Raw genomic sequence first — 19332 nt, forward strand, 5'->3', positions numbered from 1 at the left:
ATCGAAGTAATTAACAAATTGTCCGTTATACTGTAATACCACATAACTATCAATTTATTTTTTTGGCAGGGGAACCTAAAAACTAATCTGTTAATATATTACTTATGATTTTAGTCAGCCAAAAACACTGCTAAAGTATCAGAAAAATTATCATTATTTTGAGTAAAAATAACAATAACTTAAAACTAACGACTTTTAGTCCCTATAGTGAATTTATTTCAGTAAAACGGATTTTGCAGTATTGCGGTATCACTTACTTTATACCTGTTTAGTTCCAGGGTTGTCAATTTTTCCTTTTTTTTAAAGAGAATGTTGTTTGTTATTTGTATATAATATTGTGTACCTGTATGATATTGTTTTTCAATATATGTATAAATTATCTATGAAATAAACATAACCTTATTTCTAGTATTGATTATTTTTAATCCAAATCTTATGGTATTAACATTAAACGGATATTGGGATTATATGGATAGTGAAGAATAATAGCTGTTTAACCACATGGGTATACTTACCATTGCACATTCAAATATTATTTATGACAATTTAAAAAAAAATATATGTATTACAAATATGTTACATTCCTTTGTTTTCAATTTATTTTGTAAATTTTACGCAATGCACGACTTATTTTATTTTATTTGCATGCAATTTTTGTGTTCTTTTTATTTTTATTTAAATTGTATTTTTTGGTTAAATATAGCTTTGTATTAAGTTTATTTGTCTTGCATTTATATAATTTTTTTGTGTATGTTGTAGCCACTTATCTCAATCATAAACAGATGAATTTGACTTATTGAGTAGATATTCATTTCAAAGACATAGTAAGAGACTACATTCAATAAACTCTACCTGGACTTCTAGTTCTTCGAAAGAAAAATAGATGTATTTATGTTTATGGCTGTACCTAAAATTAAAAATAATTACCAAGTAGAAATTTAAAAAAAAATCTTACCTGCCATTTAAACGTTGATCGCGACCCTGATGCGTGCGAATTCGTTATAACACAATATTTTTCGCAATGTAGTGATTTTAGAAAAGAAACTTAAAATAGTCAAAATTATTGAAAATGGTGGGAAATTTGTAGTATGGATTTCAAATTACCTGAGTCTACAGTGCGATGAACTGTGCATCAAAAAAAAAAGTCTTTTAGATCATTTAAAATCTCAAAATGTAGGAGAATTTTTTAAAGCAAGCGATGGCTGTTTTGGTCGGTTTAAAAACGATCAAACTGGCATCTTCTTAAAATGATTGGTGAATCTGCTAGTGTAGACATAGAATCATCTGAAAAATATCCGATAAAGTTCAGTGAAAAATCCCATGTTGATTGTGAAATTTCGCTTATTACGGCCATGTTCAGAACGTATCCCTCACGATCGTCCGGGGCTGCCAGTGTGTTTTAAATAACAGCTCTTGCTACATAATAGATTTATTTGGATCCAATCATATGAACTATTACAATGTGAGGCAGTTATGGAATAATTAGCATTGTAATTTATAATTAATTTTCAATTGCGTTAGCGACTGCCAAATCTACTTGCTAATTTTAATGCATGCAAAATATGTTTCGCATTTGCCAGAAGGGGAAAGTCCCTTCATACGAGACAAAGAAATTTTCTGCTTCTGGCAATGCGCTAGCCAATGGGACGGGACTTCCGTGCTGATACTAATCCGACAGCATTAACAAATGGGAAAGCATCAACTCGTGCGAAAGTGTAAACAAATTTAAATTTAAGACAACGTTAAAAAATATAATAGCATTACCAATGCAAAAGCACTAACGAATATGATAGCATCAACAAATGCGAAAACATCGACAAATATGAAAACATCGACATATGCAAAAGTGTTAGCAGTTGCTTTGCTACTAAAATTAAATAAAGGAAACGATAATTTTCCAATACTGGAGTGAGTGAGGTATGTGGCTATGACATCACTATGTTTTTTTGTACTTTTCTTACGCTATTCTGTATATTTTTTCACATTATCCTGCCGGCCGTTTTTTACGAGTTTGCAATTATGATTTAATTTATTTCCTTTTGTTTGATTGTTTTTTTTTTCGCTTCTCTTTTGTTTTGCGCCGATGGTCAGACTTACGGCGTCCGGAGTGCTCACGGAGAGCGAAACCGAGGAGGAGCTGGCCATCATAGCCGGTGATGGAAGTGAGACTATATCGGGCCACCTGGCTTTACTCGGACTTAGGGCGCAGTAAGTATTTGCAACGGTTCCTCTGACTTACGCTAACAGACACACCCCCGATAGACACGCCTCTTCGCCCGCTGATCTACGGAAAAATAACATCTTAAACTTGTCATTTCCTGTTTGATACAATAACTTTGTGATTTTCCATGCGGATGTATTTTAGGTACTTGTGTAAAGCTTTAATAAGATTTAAAATGTTTCATGTTATAACATTTGTGTTTGAAGCACTTACTTTGTTGTTTTTCATTATCTCTTTGCTACGCTTTCATACGGGCATGAGTTCGCTCTTTCACCAACACAACATCAAAAGCGCACGAACGTGCGATCGTCTAATTATTCCTGAATGGCCACGATCGTGCTGGTACCTTTTCCAAAAATGTAGGCTTTTAGGATTTTTATTTTATTTATTCATTGCTGGTGGGATCATAATCATAAGCTTTATTTATTGGGGTAATTTCACCGGTTGAAAGGGTTATATAATTAATCAAAAGAAAAAATAAAGATAAACTAGCTATCCCCACTGATCAGATAAACCAAAATCTTAAGTCTGGTCATGTCAAAAGACAGACAGACAGACAGAATCGAAGGGCATGTATAAATGTAGAAGAAGCTAAGAATGTATTCCAGGATAGACGTGTGTGGCGGTCCATTCTCTCTGCCTACCCTCACATGGAAATGGCGTGATGGTAGTATTAATAGTAGTTGTAACAACAGAAATTAAATTTCTGTGATTTTCTTGGCTGTTCTGCTATAGTACAATTAGTTTTTCTGGTTTACTGTGCTGTAAATCGTGCGCACTCTTCCGACATTTTGGATTGGATCGCATTACAGCTTCCATCATCAGCATTGATGTTACAGCAATATAATATAAATACACAATTTCAAAAGGTATTGTATGCATCCAGTTAAAGTTATTCACAAATACAACATGTTTTATAACATATTTATGTATGTGTGACTGACATATTTATACTGTCTCAATTGTTAGTACCAACTGCTAATATTCAGTTGCACTCATGAGTTTATGTTTCTGTTAGAAAATGAGGTAAGGCTGACTTGGCACCAAAAGCCGCTAAAATTAACTGCTTGAAATTTGCTACAAATAATAATGAATTTTACATTTTTGGAATATGCATATTCATGTAAGTGTAATTTCAATCTGGAAGATCCTTTTATACATTATTGTATTTGGTTATTTTGGTAAATGGTAAGATGTTTTGTAGAATTTATTTTACCCGGAAAAATAGCCGATTTCATAATAACATTAAAAATTGTACCCTATTTAAAAAAAAAAAAAAAACTAAAGTGTATCATTAGGTGCAGTAATGTAAAGTAAGATTTCAATTCAATTCAATTCATTTATTTAAAAATAACATTATATGTTTGACTTTTTTCTACTTGGGTTGAAAGCTCTTTCCTCTTTTTTTTAAGGTTTTTTGGTGCATTGGTATTTGAACACTGTTTATAATATATTGCTTCTGGAGTTTGGGATAATTGTGTTTGGTTTCAATTTATATTATTTATTATATTTCAAAATCATTAGTTATACACACAATCACTACTATTTACATCTTTAGGAGCACATAATATATTAAATAAAACTAAAAATATGTAAGGTATTTAAATTTATGATTCTTTTTTTTGGCTATGTGATTTTACTCTTCTCATTATTCGGTACTTAAAAGCATTTTCTTTTCTTTCCAGAACTGTCTTTGATCCGCACGCAGAGAAGAGACGAAAACGTGGAAGTTTATTCTTTAGAAAGAAAAAGGTAAATCTTTCTAATGGTTTTTGATCCAGTTTGATTCGAAAAACATTTTTTCCAGTATGTTTTTACGGATATATCTGTGAACAAACAAATTCCGTACTGAATATCTGAAATGAACATAAAAGAGTATGAATTTTTTTTAATGTTTCAGCAATTTGACTTTTACATAGAAGTAATAAAGTTTGTGATGTCTTAAACCACACGGTATATTTCGCTTTTAGATTTTTAAAATTAAGCAGGAATGTACACCAATTTTCTAGTAAATTATGTATGGTAACTAATATGTAAATACGTATAAAATAATATTTGAAGCACTAACTTCTTGCGTTTCTATGTTAAATAATTTAACTTTTTATTTAGTTTGTGTAAAATCACTAAAATAAACAAACTTTACTTTTAAGCCTTGACTAAAGAACAGTCGTGTTCTGAAAACAAAAAAGTACACTGTCTTGTTTTTTAATTTTTTTAAATTATAATTAAATTATAAAAAATAAATATTTGCGTTCTTATGATTTACCCAAATATTTCAATTTTGGGGCTGAACTGATATTTATTGTCCCAAAAATATTTTCTTCTAATGTACGGTCCCAAATGAGTTTTTTTTTTATTTATATAACTCCTGGAAGTATAATATCTTGTTCATGTATTATAATATGTTTTATTTACAATAAAAATAAAAATATAAAAAAGTATCAAATCACCTGCTCTGTTTTTGTTCTTTTATTGTGCGTTTTATAATGTAAATAATGTAGGTACACAGAAATCAAATATAACCATAAATTCGTAGTGTTTAATGCTGTCTTAAAATTTTGTGAAACTCTTAAACTCTTCTTTGTATATTCTCAGATGTAAAAAATAATAAAAGTATATTTTACATGGTTATTAAACATTATAAATTGATGTGTGCATCTAGGCGGTTTTTGAACACATTAACTGAACTAGCACCAATAACTTTATAGTTGATAATGTGAAAAAAAATTAATAATAACATAAATAAATAAACTTTAGGTAACATTTGTATAACCGCCTTGAAAATTAAACCTGTTTGACAATGTCGCAAATATGATACAGGAATAATTGATTTACAAAATTCATCCATCTGAAAACCCCATATTTTAAACTTTCCTTTGATTAAATTTATTTTGCAATTGTGTCGGTTAACATCAAAAATGAATATATCCAGACTAAGCATTTTTTCACAAAGAACACTTTTCTGAAACTGATTATTGCTATTCGACTAAATTGTTATTTAGACTATATGAAAGTCTGACGTAGGTAATAAAAGTATTCTACGTTATTTGACTTGATCGATTAGACTTAGTTTCCGTGTAAAACTTATATATAATTTCGATGTAACTCATTTTGATATATCGGAATGGATTTAACTAGTTTTGATAAAATTAATTCGTGGATATAACCAGTTTTGATCTAATCTGTCATTGAATGTCTGTGTCAGGGTTGTCACTTTTACGAAGTAAAAAATAAATAAAACTAATCGTTTTGAGTGCTATTGTGTCATTTGAGTGTTATTGAGTGGATGTTGCCGATTTTGATATAAAATCAAACTTCTAACAATTATTATGGTATAATATTGGATTTTCCCATTTTTTTAAATAAGCATTCTATGTAAAACTAAACTTTCAATTGTGTTTCCACAAAAAATGTTTTTTTTACCAATTTTGGATTTAACCAATTTTGATATCTACCGGCACAATTGATGAACAAAATGCATCGCTATTACAGGACAAAACAAAGAAGGTGTCTCACCAGTGGGTGTCAGCCTGTTATGGTTCAGCCCACGCCTGTGACTGGTGCAGTAAACCCCTCACTAATAAACCTGCATTGTATTGTGAAAGTAAGTTCATTATAATTTAGTGCACTACAAATGTTTTTTAAAAAATCTGCTTTTGTTACGCACACCGGAAATAACAGGGTACTAAAATTAAATACAAACAAACCATCACGCCATATCACTCTGTCTTTGCATACAGATCTCGCTTCCTCTACATTAATTCATCTCCTCATGCACGCGCGCCGATTATTCCGGCTTCCTACATGTCCATCTTCAAGTGTTTGTTGAATTTGGTCATCCCATGTCTTCCTCTATTTCTGCATCCATCAATATTCGCATCTTAAATCTGTTTAGCTGTTCCTTCGCTGTCCATTCGCTGTATATGTCCAAACCAACGCAGGGCTCCTTTCTTGATTTTGTCAATAATCCTTATCTTACATAATGTACGGATCAATAGTAAGAAGACTAAAATTAAATATTAAAAAAATAATTCAACATTGAAATTTATTGCAACAGAAAAGGAAAACATTTTCGATAAGGGAATATAGAAGTCTAGACAGGCCTGTCGTTGGCCGGTTTCACAAATATTTTTTTGAAGGAATAACCCGCTAAGCCTCAATTTTAGAGGCTTGTCGGCAGGCGGGAAGGTGAGGATATGGAAGAAAGTTATAAAAATACACCACAACACCCGACCAATTTAGAAAAATAAAATTCTTAGATATTTTCCTTCAACTGGTGGTAATTGAGCCCGCGACGCCAGTTTCACAGTTGGCTTTCTAACCGACTAAGTGGCCACTTTACACCCTAAAATTCACCATTCTGCCTATATTTAAACATCCACATTTCCCTCACTGTTGCAATAAATTTCGGTCTTGATGACTCCCTAGGGAGTTAAATCCAGTCTTGTCTACAAACATTTGGACATACTCAAAATTTTGTTGATTAATTTAACGATGAAATAAGGCTAACTTGCAAATCGTTTTCTCACAAATGAGCACATCCTCTACAATTTCAACTTTATTTGACTTGTATGGCCCATTTCCAAGAGTCATATAAGGAACGCGCAAGAAAACAATTCTAGTAATCCATAACCAAATATTTTTTAAAATCCAGTAAACCCTCCTCGGCGGCCTCTGTAGTGTAGTGGTTAAGACGTTCGATCCCCGGTAAGATAATTAAAAAAATCAGTTTGATTTTTCTCAAACCGGGGTATTCTGTGCTGTAATTCACCACTGTAAATAGGCCTCCTGGCCTGTTGTGGTGCAAATATATATATTTTTTTAATAATTAAAAAACCCGAAAATTTCACTAGAAATATTACACAGGCTCTTGATATCTCTAGCAATGAACTCTATGTTATACCAAATGTGCATAAACGGGTATGTTTATTATCTGATTGCGATGGTGAATAACCTTTTTTACACGAAAACCTGTTTTTAAATCCTGATGAAATTTTTATACTAGAAATCTGTTTATTTTGGAACCTATTCACCTGTGAAAAGAGGTTCTGGTGTATTTATTAAAATTGTTGTACAAATTACACATTTACATTTAAACCACTAGTAAAAAAAAAATCTAGTAAAACTTTCTCTTCCTTAATCTTTCCTCCTTTCCTCCTTTCCTCTTTCCTCTTTCTTCTTTTTTTCCTTTTTCCCACTGAGTAATAGTTTTGATTCAAGGTAATTTATTACGTTTATTTCTATTTTAATATATCTTTAGCTTTTTAATCTTTTTTTCTATTGAATATGTTCTGTAACTTGAATTATAAAAATAAAACTTTCATTTTATTGGTTGGTTGGAAGAAATTGTAATTTGGCAATAAGCCCGCCAATGTACAAATAACATTATGTACAAAAAGTTAAATAAAAAAATCGAAAAAATTCAATCATATAGGAGTGGCGTGTGAATAAAAAAAACTTTTTTTCATGGAGAAGAATGTCATTGCTTATTTTAATCTTCTGAGGACAGTGTTAATGTATGGTTTTGTGTTGCATTATAAGTGCATTTTTGTTTCAGATTGTACGACTACGGTTCACCAGAATGCGTGTAAAGACAATATTTTAGACTGTAACAAACCAAAAACTGTAAAGGTAAAAATCCTTTGAAATATTTTTGATATGTCTGCACTTTGTTTTGTTAACTTCCAATTCCTTATTTATTTATTTTTATTTTTAAACTTATATAATATTATATTTGCTAACTAACTCCCTAATTCCAGCACACTATTCTGGTTTTTTGGAATTTTGCCACTATTTTAACACATTTTTCAGATTTCAAAGATTCATTTCAAGCTTTCAATTTTTTTCATTTTTCAGCTTTGAAATTTTAGTGCTGTGCCAAATTGTAAACCAGTAAAATAGTGATGTTCCATTGAGGTTTTATAAATATTTATCGTCATCATTCCTCACTGCTTTGTTATTTATGAAAGCAAGATCAGTCTTACTCTTTACCGCCCGGAGGGCTCTTACTTATTAATATTTTTAATGTACATGAAGTATACAAGGGTATAATATGAAATATTGTCGTGTAAAAACACTGTTCCGTATAAGGATTTCATGTCAACCTTACCAGGAATCAAACCCAAAAGCCTCGTGCATATCAGGCAATAACTACTATACCACTAAAATACCCTATGCTTCTTGATGTTGGTATTGTACGCTGATAATAATATCACTATGCTTGTTCCATTGTATGACAAACAGAGAGGATTGAACGCCGCAACAAAGTGCATGATTTCAAAATGAGTCACATTAGTTTTAACCCTTTCAGAATGCTATCACAAAGTCTACCAGCTCAATATCCAGTAAAGGGGTACCAAAGAGAGGTTCGCTACCCGGACACGCGCAGAATGCTACCGGATCAAGGTATTTAACCCATTCCACTTCGTTTACTGTGATTTCTAGGCTAAAATTTAACAATGTACCTTTTCCAGCAGACTCCGGAATCCGTTGATTATTTACTTTATATTTTATTTATGTAAAATTATTTATTTACTAACACAACAATGATATAGAGTCACTTCTCAATACATTTAGTATGATTTATACGAGTGTTTACATCAAAGGGATATGGTATAAAAAAATATTGATACTAGTATAGTTAAAAAATATGGTATTTAGGCCTCTAATCAAGAAAAAGAATTGTATTTTAGAAATTTAATACAACAACATTTTATAGAAGGAAATATGTATGTCTGGGTATTTACAGGGGTTATGACCTGTCAATTAAATTGATAGATTTTCTAACGCAGATGGAGAAACTTTAGAATGGAATACGTACAATTTTTTTCATCACTCTCTCGCAAATGCCTCCCCGATACTGGGTGAAAAAGACAACTGCACGTCAGACTGATTATGCCCAATTGAAATCGACATTTCGCTGTCCCATTTTTTGCACCCCAAAACATAACTGATTTAATTTTTTTCAAATAAAATTTTCTGTATCGGTACCTTTTCTGTTTTAAATTTATTTGTCATATTTGTACACCGTATGTCCGAAGACAGCAGATAATACTGTGCGCTTTTATGGGTTTTTGGATGGTCCTAGATCCCATAAAAAATCATTTATCAAAAAATCAAAATGATAAGAGACAAGTTAATGGTAAATATCGATAATGTGTAAAAAACCACTGCTCTAGTGCCATAACCCAGGAAGAAAATACGGAAATTCGTTCATATGAAAAAAGTCACACTGCGTTTCCTCTTAATCTACCGAAAATACATAAATAACCTATTAATAATTGGATTATGCCCTCCTATTGGCTGATTTTAGACATATTTAATATTTTTCTTGTGTTTGAACATATTTTAGAATCATTCTATCAATGATCTTTAAGATTAGGTGACATCAGTTAATATCGCCTTTTCAAGTGAAATATCAATCATATTTCTGTCCTATTATTATAAAAGGTTAGTATAAAAACTTCATTTTAGCTGGCTAAATTTTAGTACATACCATATCCTGTTGGTCTAACACTATTTTATGTTTTTTTTAGTATTTAAAACAATTATTATTCAATCTTATTGCTTCATAATAAATAAAAAAATAATCATTTTATGAGAACATTATTACAATTTTCTCATTTACAATTGCTTCATATAATTTTTTACATGTAATTTCTACAAAATTCCCTAAAATGAATTGTTTATGTTTCCCAAAAGTGAATAAAAAAAAACTGTTTTTCAATTTAATTACTGAATATTCCAATACTAATATACTTACCAAATATTTATGTATATTAAAATGGGTGATTTTTATACATTATTTCTACCGTCACAAGTAGCACCCTGTAAATTGCAAAATAAATTTATTACTTCCTAATTTTGTAATTTATTTTATCATAATCATTGTTTTTTACATAACTAACTTAATCGATTTCCATGATTTTTAAAATTTCAAGTGCTTCAAAATTGCCTTCTACTAATTAAAAATATTCTTGTGTTATCAATAAATGATAAAAATTGTATGTTTAAGTGTATTTTTTATGAAAATATGCACCACCCATTTTTCACCAATTTTCTGATGAATATTTCAATTGTTTAACTTCAAAAAATATTTTTATTTTAACAAATCAATTACATAATAATTATTACCTGTTCATTTTTTTAATAATTTCTTATTACCAATTAGGTAATTTTTTTACAATGAGGAAGTTTAGTGCTGCCAAAAATTGTGTTTTAAAAATGTGTTCTTGAATACAAATATTTAATTGTATGCCAAAAAAAAAATTTGGTTTGAAAAAATATTTAAGTATATTTTGTTCAGATAAAATTATGTAATTTTTATTTAAAAAAGAAAAATGAGTTTTTAAAAGAAAGTTCGCTTAATAGTTATTACCGGCGCAAGACGGTATACTGTTTTGTTAGCATAAGGTGAAATTATGCTGTTTTGCCAGCTCCTCAAATTTTAATGTTTCAATGCGTATATGAATACACCAAATAAAATGAATAAACTAACAAGTATTTGTATGTTTTGGCTTAGTTTAATCACTAACCTTCCTTATTTGTAAGATATCTATATTTATATAATATAAAAATCCCCTTTATATAAATTACTGAAATGATTTTTTCCTGTTTTGATTAATTTGATTTTTATTTTCAATGTGGATCTTTTTACTAACATTTTTTAACCCCACTCAATATGTTCTTTTCTCAACTTAAACCCAATTTTAAACATTTTTAACTTCCACGTCTGATACCCAGTAAATCACACTAAAAGACTCGATAATTTACAGTGCAGCCTTTGTTTATTTAAGTTATTTTTTACTTTTTATATCTCAAATTGTTTTGGTATGAATTTTAGTTTGTCTTTTTTGTTTTTAAGGCTGTCAATGAGCAAGTAATCTGTATTGATATTATTAACATCACCGGTGAATGCATATTCCTCCCTTTATGTTTATATTTCAACTTTTTACAAATTGCTTGAAATCAAAGCATGTTCCCATTTTTCTTAATGCCCCTTTTCTACCAATAGTTAAAACATATTTCTTCATAGTCGACGTAAAATTAAACAGACCTATTACACGCGCAAAGTTGATGGCGTTCGAAATCGTGGATGCCTTCCTTGACTCCATTTTGTAACACGGACTTTGAAAAATGCCATCGTGTGTGATGTGAAAATGCTTTAATTATTAGTAACTGCGAGGAACAGAACAAATTTACCGTTTTATTAGTAAATACATTCCAATTTATTCAATGAATATATTAGTATCCATATTTCTACTTCTCCAAATCACACTATTGAGTTAAATTATGATACATAATTTACCAGTCGTAAAAAATATCATAGTCGCTTTATGACCGGTCACCTAAAATCTTTCTTTCAGTTGATTTTGTGAAATAAATTTTATGTGATGTTTTATACAACTTGCTTACAAATGTTATAAATACCACTATAAAGAAGTATATATTTATTTTGGTTAACTTTTTATTGTGCCACCATATTACTTAATGGGCCAACCAATGTACGATTATCCACCCGTACTTAGAATATTAATTTACGAGATGCTTTGTTATAAAAAGTATCTGTATCAATAAAGCAAAGGAATTAATGAAAGTTTCAGTGAAATACGTAAAAATGTTGAACGTTAAATATATTTTTTTTATTTTGATTTAACTGTTTACACAGCAGAACATGTTTTTTTATTCTCCAACTTAGAAGTATCAGTTTGAAAAAAAATCATATCTGAAATAAAAATTTGCGATGATAGACATATCGCCTTCATTTGATGACATTTGTTATCACCGGAGGTTTAATTAAAAAAATACACGCATTTTATCATATAATAATAGCACATGTAGTATTGGACAATATATCCATACCAAGATATATCTCATAACATGTAGATATTATCTACTGGCAAAGACACATATTTGTAGTCACTTGGGTTAGAAATTATCTTTAATGATTTCTCGTTTATATGTTTATTTTCATGATAAAATGGCTTATAATTATAATAAAATTATTTCAGGAATAGGCATTGAGAATGGAAATTGTTCTCACCGGTGAAGTGTCGTCATAAATTTTAAGAAGATTCCGTATTAGAAAAATAAACATTAAAATTAGTGTAAAACTGAGGTAACTGGTCATAATGTTTTATTTATTTTAAGAAAACGGAAACTATGAAGACTTATACTTTAAACTTCCAAATTGCCTACCAAATCTTGCTTGCTTGGATGTTCTTTCCGATATGATTTATTTCTCACAACGTAGTTTAAAATATTACTATTTTAATATTCAAGATTTTGATCCACATAAATATATATAAAAAGTCCATGCATTTATCTATCAGAATTCCCAAACCTTTATTAATTTTATAATTTTTTTCTATTTTATTGGTGATATTTATTGGAAAATAACATGTTATTCTTAAAAATGCAGATTTTCTTATTTTAATTTATGTATTTTTTTATGAATGCTTGCATAGGATTTATTTTATGTTCAAAAGGCTGTCACCATAACAAATATGGGTTGCACTTTTAATCTTATATTTTTATGAAATATTTAACAATAAGCTGCATTAAGGAATTTAAATCCATATATTTTTATTTTTATACCGATCACTCCGGCAAAAGTGGGATGTACGTAATTGCAATATGTTGTATTGGCCAATAGATCTACAAAAAATGGTGAATCAATTTGTTTTTTAAACATACAAAATACCGTCAATCTGTAATAAAAAATTAACACAGCTTACCACATCTTTTGCTCATTTAAAAATCTTTTTAATAATCAACGAATTTCATTCTCCTAGTACAGTGATGGGTTAATGTTTAGCTTGGCATTCTGAAAAAATCTGGCTCGATTCGGGTGCTGTGTCACATTTAGGATTATTTATAATTTTTGCAGCCCTAGTAAATGAAAGTCAAACAAAATAAGTCTAGTGAACGAAAAAAGTGAATCGCTCGTCCGTAATCAATGCGTCACCCAAAATGTTTCGCCGTGTCATAGGTCACCCATCACTATCGCAGTACATTTGATATTTCATTTGTTTCAATTTATTATCAAGGATTCTTTAAGATATGGATATTTTTAAACATCAACTATTAATACTTTTCTACTCAAAAAACAATGCCATATTTATCAAATGTTTTTATTTTTACAAAAAAATTAGGTTAAATTATCTAACGTGTATAAATACGTTGCATCTTCTGTCTTTTTGAGGGAAAAACATTTTTTTTTAACATTGTTACATTGAACTTTTTACTCCAAAAAGAACCTATTGTAATCTATGTTAAATTTTGCTGTTTTGAAATGATTTTTAATCTGTATGCTATTGCATAGTTAAATTTACAATAGATAAAATCATCTTTTTTTAGTTCGTATAACTATTCACTAATTATGATGCTGGCACATAGTATACCTCTGTATTGCTACACCGAAATACAAAATATTTGATTACCGGTTAAACATCCCACTTTTGCTTGTGTCTGCGGGCCGTATGTATGTATCGCTTCCTCGATGGGCTATATACTAAGTATTCTGTGGTGTGTTGTGGCCAGCAAGCGACTAACGGGATGTTACTCTCCATGGAGGCGGGTGGCGACTAAGCTTGGAGTGCAGTAAGTCACACTGATACATGTGGATCACACGCATACACACACACACACATACGCATCTTGCGAGTACACATGAGACCTATCGTGACAAAATGGAAATCTATTTTTTTTTCTCAAAATTAACAAAAATGTAACTTTGTTATCAGGGGCGTAAACTCAATTTCAGAAATAAAGCAGTCTCCACTGCTAACACTTACTAGTTTATTATAGTCAAAATATTTGTTCTTTTGGACTTGTGAATGAAATTAATATGTTTGGAATAAGCTGCCACAAGGGCTGGTCTCAATGTGTAATCTCAAAAACTTCAAAAGTGGCCTAGGTTTATTTTTAAAAGTTGAAACACGCCAACAACTAACTTTCATTAAAATAATAACAATAATAATATTTTCTTTACTATATTTGCATGAATTGATTCAAAAAGACTCGTAATGTTTTTCTGATGATAATCGAGTAAAGTAGGCAGGCGTACGATTCTGCTTAGATGTCTATATGACATACATGCCCCTGTGTGTTATTAAGCTATCAGAAAAATATAAAGAGATCTGTTGTTTTTTAATATAATGTCATAAATTTTTAAGTAATTGAGAATACTGTTTTTATTATGATAGGTCTCACATGTGTATTTGATAAATTTTGTTGTCACTATTCTGTTAAAATAGCAGATATAAATTTATATGCATTCGGTAATATTACTCAATCTCAAGAGAACATGTGAGGTGCTAAAATTTAATTCACTTAATAGTGATTATGATTATCGCTCAACATTGTCAGATTTTATAGTGCGAGAATTAATTTGAATACAGTAAAAACGCGTATAATGTTTTACTTTTGGTTTTGATTAAGTCAACTTTATACTAGAAATAGCGCCCTCTAGAATTTAAACGTAGAGTTTAAATGTTCAAATATTAATAAACACACTCTTGCACTGACAGAGAGCCATATTTAATTTAGTCAAAATTAGTAGTATTTTATTGCAAAATGTAAAATGATCTATTTAGATACTCTGTAAAGTTTTGTTCATATTTGCCAATAGAGAATACAAATTACACTATTCTCACATAAGATGGCATTTTTAATTCCAGTATAAGAGAATATATTTAATTTAATTGTGACTTGTATTTGAATGTTTTTTTTATATTTATTATTCTTGAGCCATCGTTGTAAAATGGCCGCATATAACTGTTAATTTTTCAATACATTAATAACCTAATACAAATCAACGATTCTACTGAACACACAAGGCAAAAATACCTGATCATTGCTAAAATATCTTTAACAAAGACACATACATGTAATTAAAGTAAAAATCATATTGTAATTGATTACACAAATCAACGCTCTCATAAATTGTAATCATCTCATTCTTTCTAGGTTCAATGATGCATAAGGCATTAAATTGACATCTTTCTGGCTTTACATTATCATGTCTAAGCAAATTAGGAATAAAACTGGTTTGGTTTGTGATCATTCCCACCGTCGGCACTAGCGCTGCGACCCCATGATCTTAACATTAACCTTGCTCCTCGAACAAGTTGGAAACAGATTAATTGAATTTCAGTTATCTCTTATGCGAAAAATTGGATCTATGTCATCATATTCTATATTCTTTAGACCCCCAGGAACAGATTAATGATGCATTTAGAGAGTCCACTGTATTTAAATAACTAAAGATTTTACTATACATTTTTATCTACATTTATAAACCTGTTTTGAACTTGTGCAAATTATTGTTGCCATCTAAGGTTCATTACAAGATAGCATTATTGTTATCCTGAAATGGATTTATAGTAATCATCGAGAAAACAACGGTTTTTAAAATGCCACCAGATTTATTCCTCAATTGCAACATTACCACACGTAGGCAAAATGATCCAACTTATGCTTCTGGAACACTAGACAGTCATATTTTCCATTACGGACATTAAAAAATTACTTGCATACACACTTTGTGCCACCTTTTTCATTACCAACACTCGTAAAATTCAAGACAAATTCAACATACAAATCTTCACACAATCCAAACTCGATACAATATTTCTTTTCAGGTTGTCACTCTCAGAATTTCTTTCGAACTATCTCTATTATTGTCTTCTTTCCACATCACGTCTGCTTTAGTAGGTAGTCAGTAACATGAAAATCCTCTTATCTCAGTGTTATGATATGAGTGTTGGAGGAATTTCATTGTTAAAATCTTGCATAATCATGTGATTGATTGCTGATCACTATGTCGAACATGTTCATGTGTAATTAAAAAAATCTACCTGAAAAACCTGGCCTCTAAAATGTTTGCTTTTCATTCGGTAAAGTAAGAGAATCGTGAAAACATTTCCTTGTCCGTTCCCTTATTTACTGTGAGTTTGTCAAATTATATGTAGGGCTCATGTTGGATATTGTCATTCTTTCTCATGACCTAATTGCAATTACACAAACAGTTGACATAAACTGATTAATTTACTTTTATAATCTAGTTACAATAACCTTACTATCAGTTTAATTAATTGTCTGTGTACAGAATATAATAGTTTGTCGTTTTCAAACGAAATATGTAAAATCAACATTGACATAGTGACAGACTTATAATACCAGTACAGAAATACAAATCTTCTAGCATTTGTAGGATGTGATTGATTGAAGAAAATTGCAGTAAGAGATCCTTACCAGCAAGGTATTTGACTCCCCAGTATGTGAGTGCCTTCTAAGTGAGGAGGATTTCACCCACATATTACTCTACTGCCCTATACATGAGCCCATCGCGGATGAAGTGAATCGATATTTAAAATGTGAAGTAAACTCATTGTTTATATTATATTTACGTAATCAGTTTAATCCAATTTTTTTTCCTGGTTCTATAAAGTACAAAACATCCATATTAATTTCAATTATCAGAACAGTTGAATAAAAAAAAGTGCAAAATTCTCAGAGTTAAAACTTGGAATACAAAAGTTTGACCATTTTGTCACTTTGTTCACTTCACCTGCGATGGGCTTATTGGGGAGATACCTTCCTTTCTTCCTGAATTATCCAAACACCCTCCCTTCTCTATCCGTAAGCAAATCTTTAAACGTTCGATCCCTAAATCTTTTATAAGAATCTCCCAAATCCACCATATTCTCTGGTAATATCCATCCTTTTTAAAAATTAAATCAAATAGATTCACATTTTCTAGCACAGATAAAAAAAATACCATAATATGTGCATAAACATAAGAATGTCAGTTTTTTTTTATGAAAAACAATGTACATATGTACTTTCGAATCACCATTGAAAAGCAAACTCACTATCTTAAAATGATTGATTAATTCGAGTCGGTATTATAGCAAATGTGCCAAATTGATTATGCAAGATTTTAAAGCATAGTTCTGTTCATCTACTTGTGTCTTCTGCCTGTTATTTGAATGATTGGCCTGGTTGTCACGAATGGCAAAGCTTTTCGCTTAGCTTTATTTTTTCTTTCTATGGCTGTACATGTTTTTAAACATTTATGATTTCTTTTATTTCAGGAGTTGTTTTAGATCTGTATAATTTAACGAAGATTAACAATTTATTACAATACCTGTACCGGAAGTTCAAAATATTATTTACATCTTGTGTTACATTACAATACTCATTTCATTATGTTTTGTTTTGTATATTTTGACTTTGTGTTTTGTGTATTATGTCTACAATTTACTGACGATATTAAGTTTGTGAAATTGGAGGTCTTAAAACCTCGGATCGATTTGTTTCTATGTAATATATTTAATATTATTTTGTGTTGTTCAATATGTATTTCAGGGATATAGCACCCGAGGTTATTTGAATGCAGCTCTTTTTGATTTTGGATTGCAAACTATTTCTTGATTTCAGCACATCTGTATTTTGTTTCTGTATTACTATTGAGTCGACTCCATCTACTGGTTTTATTTCATTGTTTGGAGAATCATTATTTACTATGGTTTACTATAGTCTATGGAAAACAAAATCAATAAAAACACCTCCTAATTAAAATAAAGCACGCGCTCTTTCTATGAAATACTGAAGACTTTTCTGGAATATTTTTTTTAACCCACCCACCCGTTCCTGTGATTTAACCGGCGTTGCAAATTGCACTTATTTAATTGATATCTCGGCAACTGCTATATTTTTTTGTAATCTTCAAGTAAACCTTAACACAAGAAAAAAAATTGTGAGACAGATATTGTCAGACAATCATTTCTTAACCTCAGGTTACCACACAGTGACTTGAGGAAGTTTTTTCACACAGTATGTTAAAGGTTAAATATATTTTTAAAAACAAATATTTTATCAAATTAGTTGTCAATTTTCTACTTTAAAATACTAGATTACATACATAATTTTCTAATTAGATGCTTTGAGTTGTGACATCCATATATTTTAATCCATCTACTACATGTTCTGCTTATTTTATAACTAAGACCTGGACGGTTCGTAGCAAATCATTGGCATTATGTGGACTCAGTAAAATATTATATGTATCATTTCATTTCAATTTACTTCAGTACCTACTCACATTCACTCGTTAACTTAATTTAGCATTTAAAAAATCACACAGTATATTTGAAAAGATTTCCAAAATTATATTTGAACATTTTATTTGGAAAAATCTCAGTAATTCCCACTTAAAAGTGAATACAGTAAAACCCCTTAATTATTTAAAGGGATCGACAAAAAAAATGTAAATGGGTGGAAAATCTAAATGCAGGGTAGCAAAATTAATACAGCAAATATTTTTTTATTAAAAATATTATACATCAATGTTTGAACCATTTTTTTATGGCTACTTCATATTTATGAATAATAAATGTCGGTAAAACACAAAAAACCATCTTTCAAATCACAACCAAAACACGAAAATGGCGGCAATAAATTTTCGTAAATCACAATAAACTGTTTGCAAAATTACAATAAAAAAAACAAAAAAATCGTAGCAATAATTTCGATTATCAATTAAACTTACCAACAAGTTGGTATTATGATAGAGGCTAACTTCAGATTCTTGTGCTGTCGGTCTTCAGTCTTCAGTGAGGATTGCAATTTTTTCCAACCAAAAAGTTGGTATGTTAATTAGAGCTATCTTCAGACTCTTGAGTTGTCAAAAACATAAAAATGGCGGCAATAAATGTTTGCAAAACACATTAAACTGTCTTTAAATTTTCAAATTTCTACAATACAAAAAAAGTTGGTATAATGATAATACTAACTTTAGACTCTCAAGCTATTAGTTTTCAGTGCGGATTGCAAAATTCTCCGATATTAAATGCGTTTTTAATGTACTAAAAAATTCAAAATTCGATGGGACTACAAAAATTATACATAAATCGTAGGAAAACGCAAATTGCGGAGACGTAATTTCAGCGTTACACTGTAATTGTCAAATGAGAGCTGACTTTGGGAAAGCTTTATATAAATCCAGTATTAAATTGTTTACCATGCATATACCAACAGTGCTTTTTTTTTCAATGTGCCTTTATGTATTCTGTAAATACTCAAACATAAGTTCTAGGCGATGTTTG

The 19332-nt window shown here is 30.1% G+C and overlaps 1 protein-coding gene and 1 long non-coding RNA gene across 5 annotated transcripts in view; one reads left to right on the forward strand and one right to left on the reverse strand.

Annotated features, from left to right (window-relative positions):
* The window catches only part of cyst (rho guanine nucleotide exchange factor 18 cysts), a 96802-nt gene that overhangs the window by 46496 nt on the left and 30974 nt on the right, over window positions 1-19332 (forward strand). The window contains exons 7-11 of the mRNA XM_088233428.1: window positions 2092-2208; window positions 3907-3973; window positions 5714-5825; window positions 7779-7852; window positions 8532-8626. Of these exons, the coding sequence (XP_088089554.1) occupies window positions 2092-2208; window positions 3907-3973; window positions 5714-5825; window positions 7779-7852; window positions 8532-8626 (465 nt within the window). The remainder of the gene's footprint in view (window positions 1-2091; window positions 2209-3906; window positions 3974-5713; window positions 5826-7778; window positions 7853-8531; window positions 8627-19332) is intronic.
* On the reverse strand, window positions 3596-13754 carry LOC148277027 (uncharacterized). Of its 4 annotated transcripts, none has more exons than XR_015823611.1 (4): window positions 13663-13754; window positions 9984-10048; window positions 5738-5807; window positions 3596-4047 (listed from the first exon to the last, which is right to left on the reverse strand). It is a non-coding gene; the product is annotated as an uncharacterized LOC148277027 (long non-coding RNA). The 4 variants fall into 4 exon arrangements; XR_015823610.1 differs by lacking the exon at window positions 13663-13754 and adding an exon at window positions 12958-13259; XR_015823613.1 differs by lacking the exon at window positions 5738-5807.

Source organism: Micrasema longulum, unplaced genomic scaffold (assembly GCF_059751315.1).
Source record: "Micrasema longulum isolate JH-2025_06_02 unplaced genomic scaffold, ASM5975131v1 h1tg001102l, whole genome shotgun sequence".
Lineage (NCBI taxonomy): Eukaryota > Metazoa > Arthropoda > Insecta > Trichoptera > Brachycentridae > Micrasema > Micrasema longulum.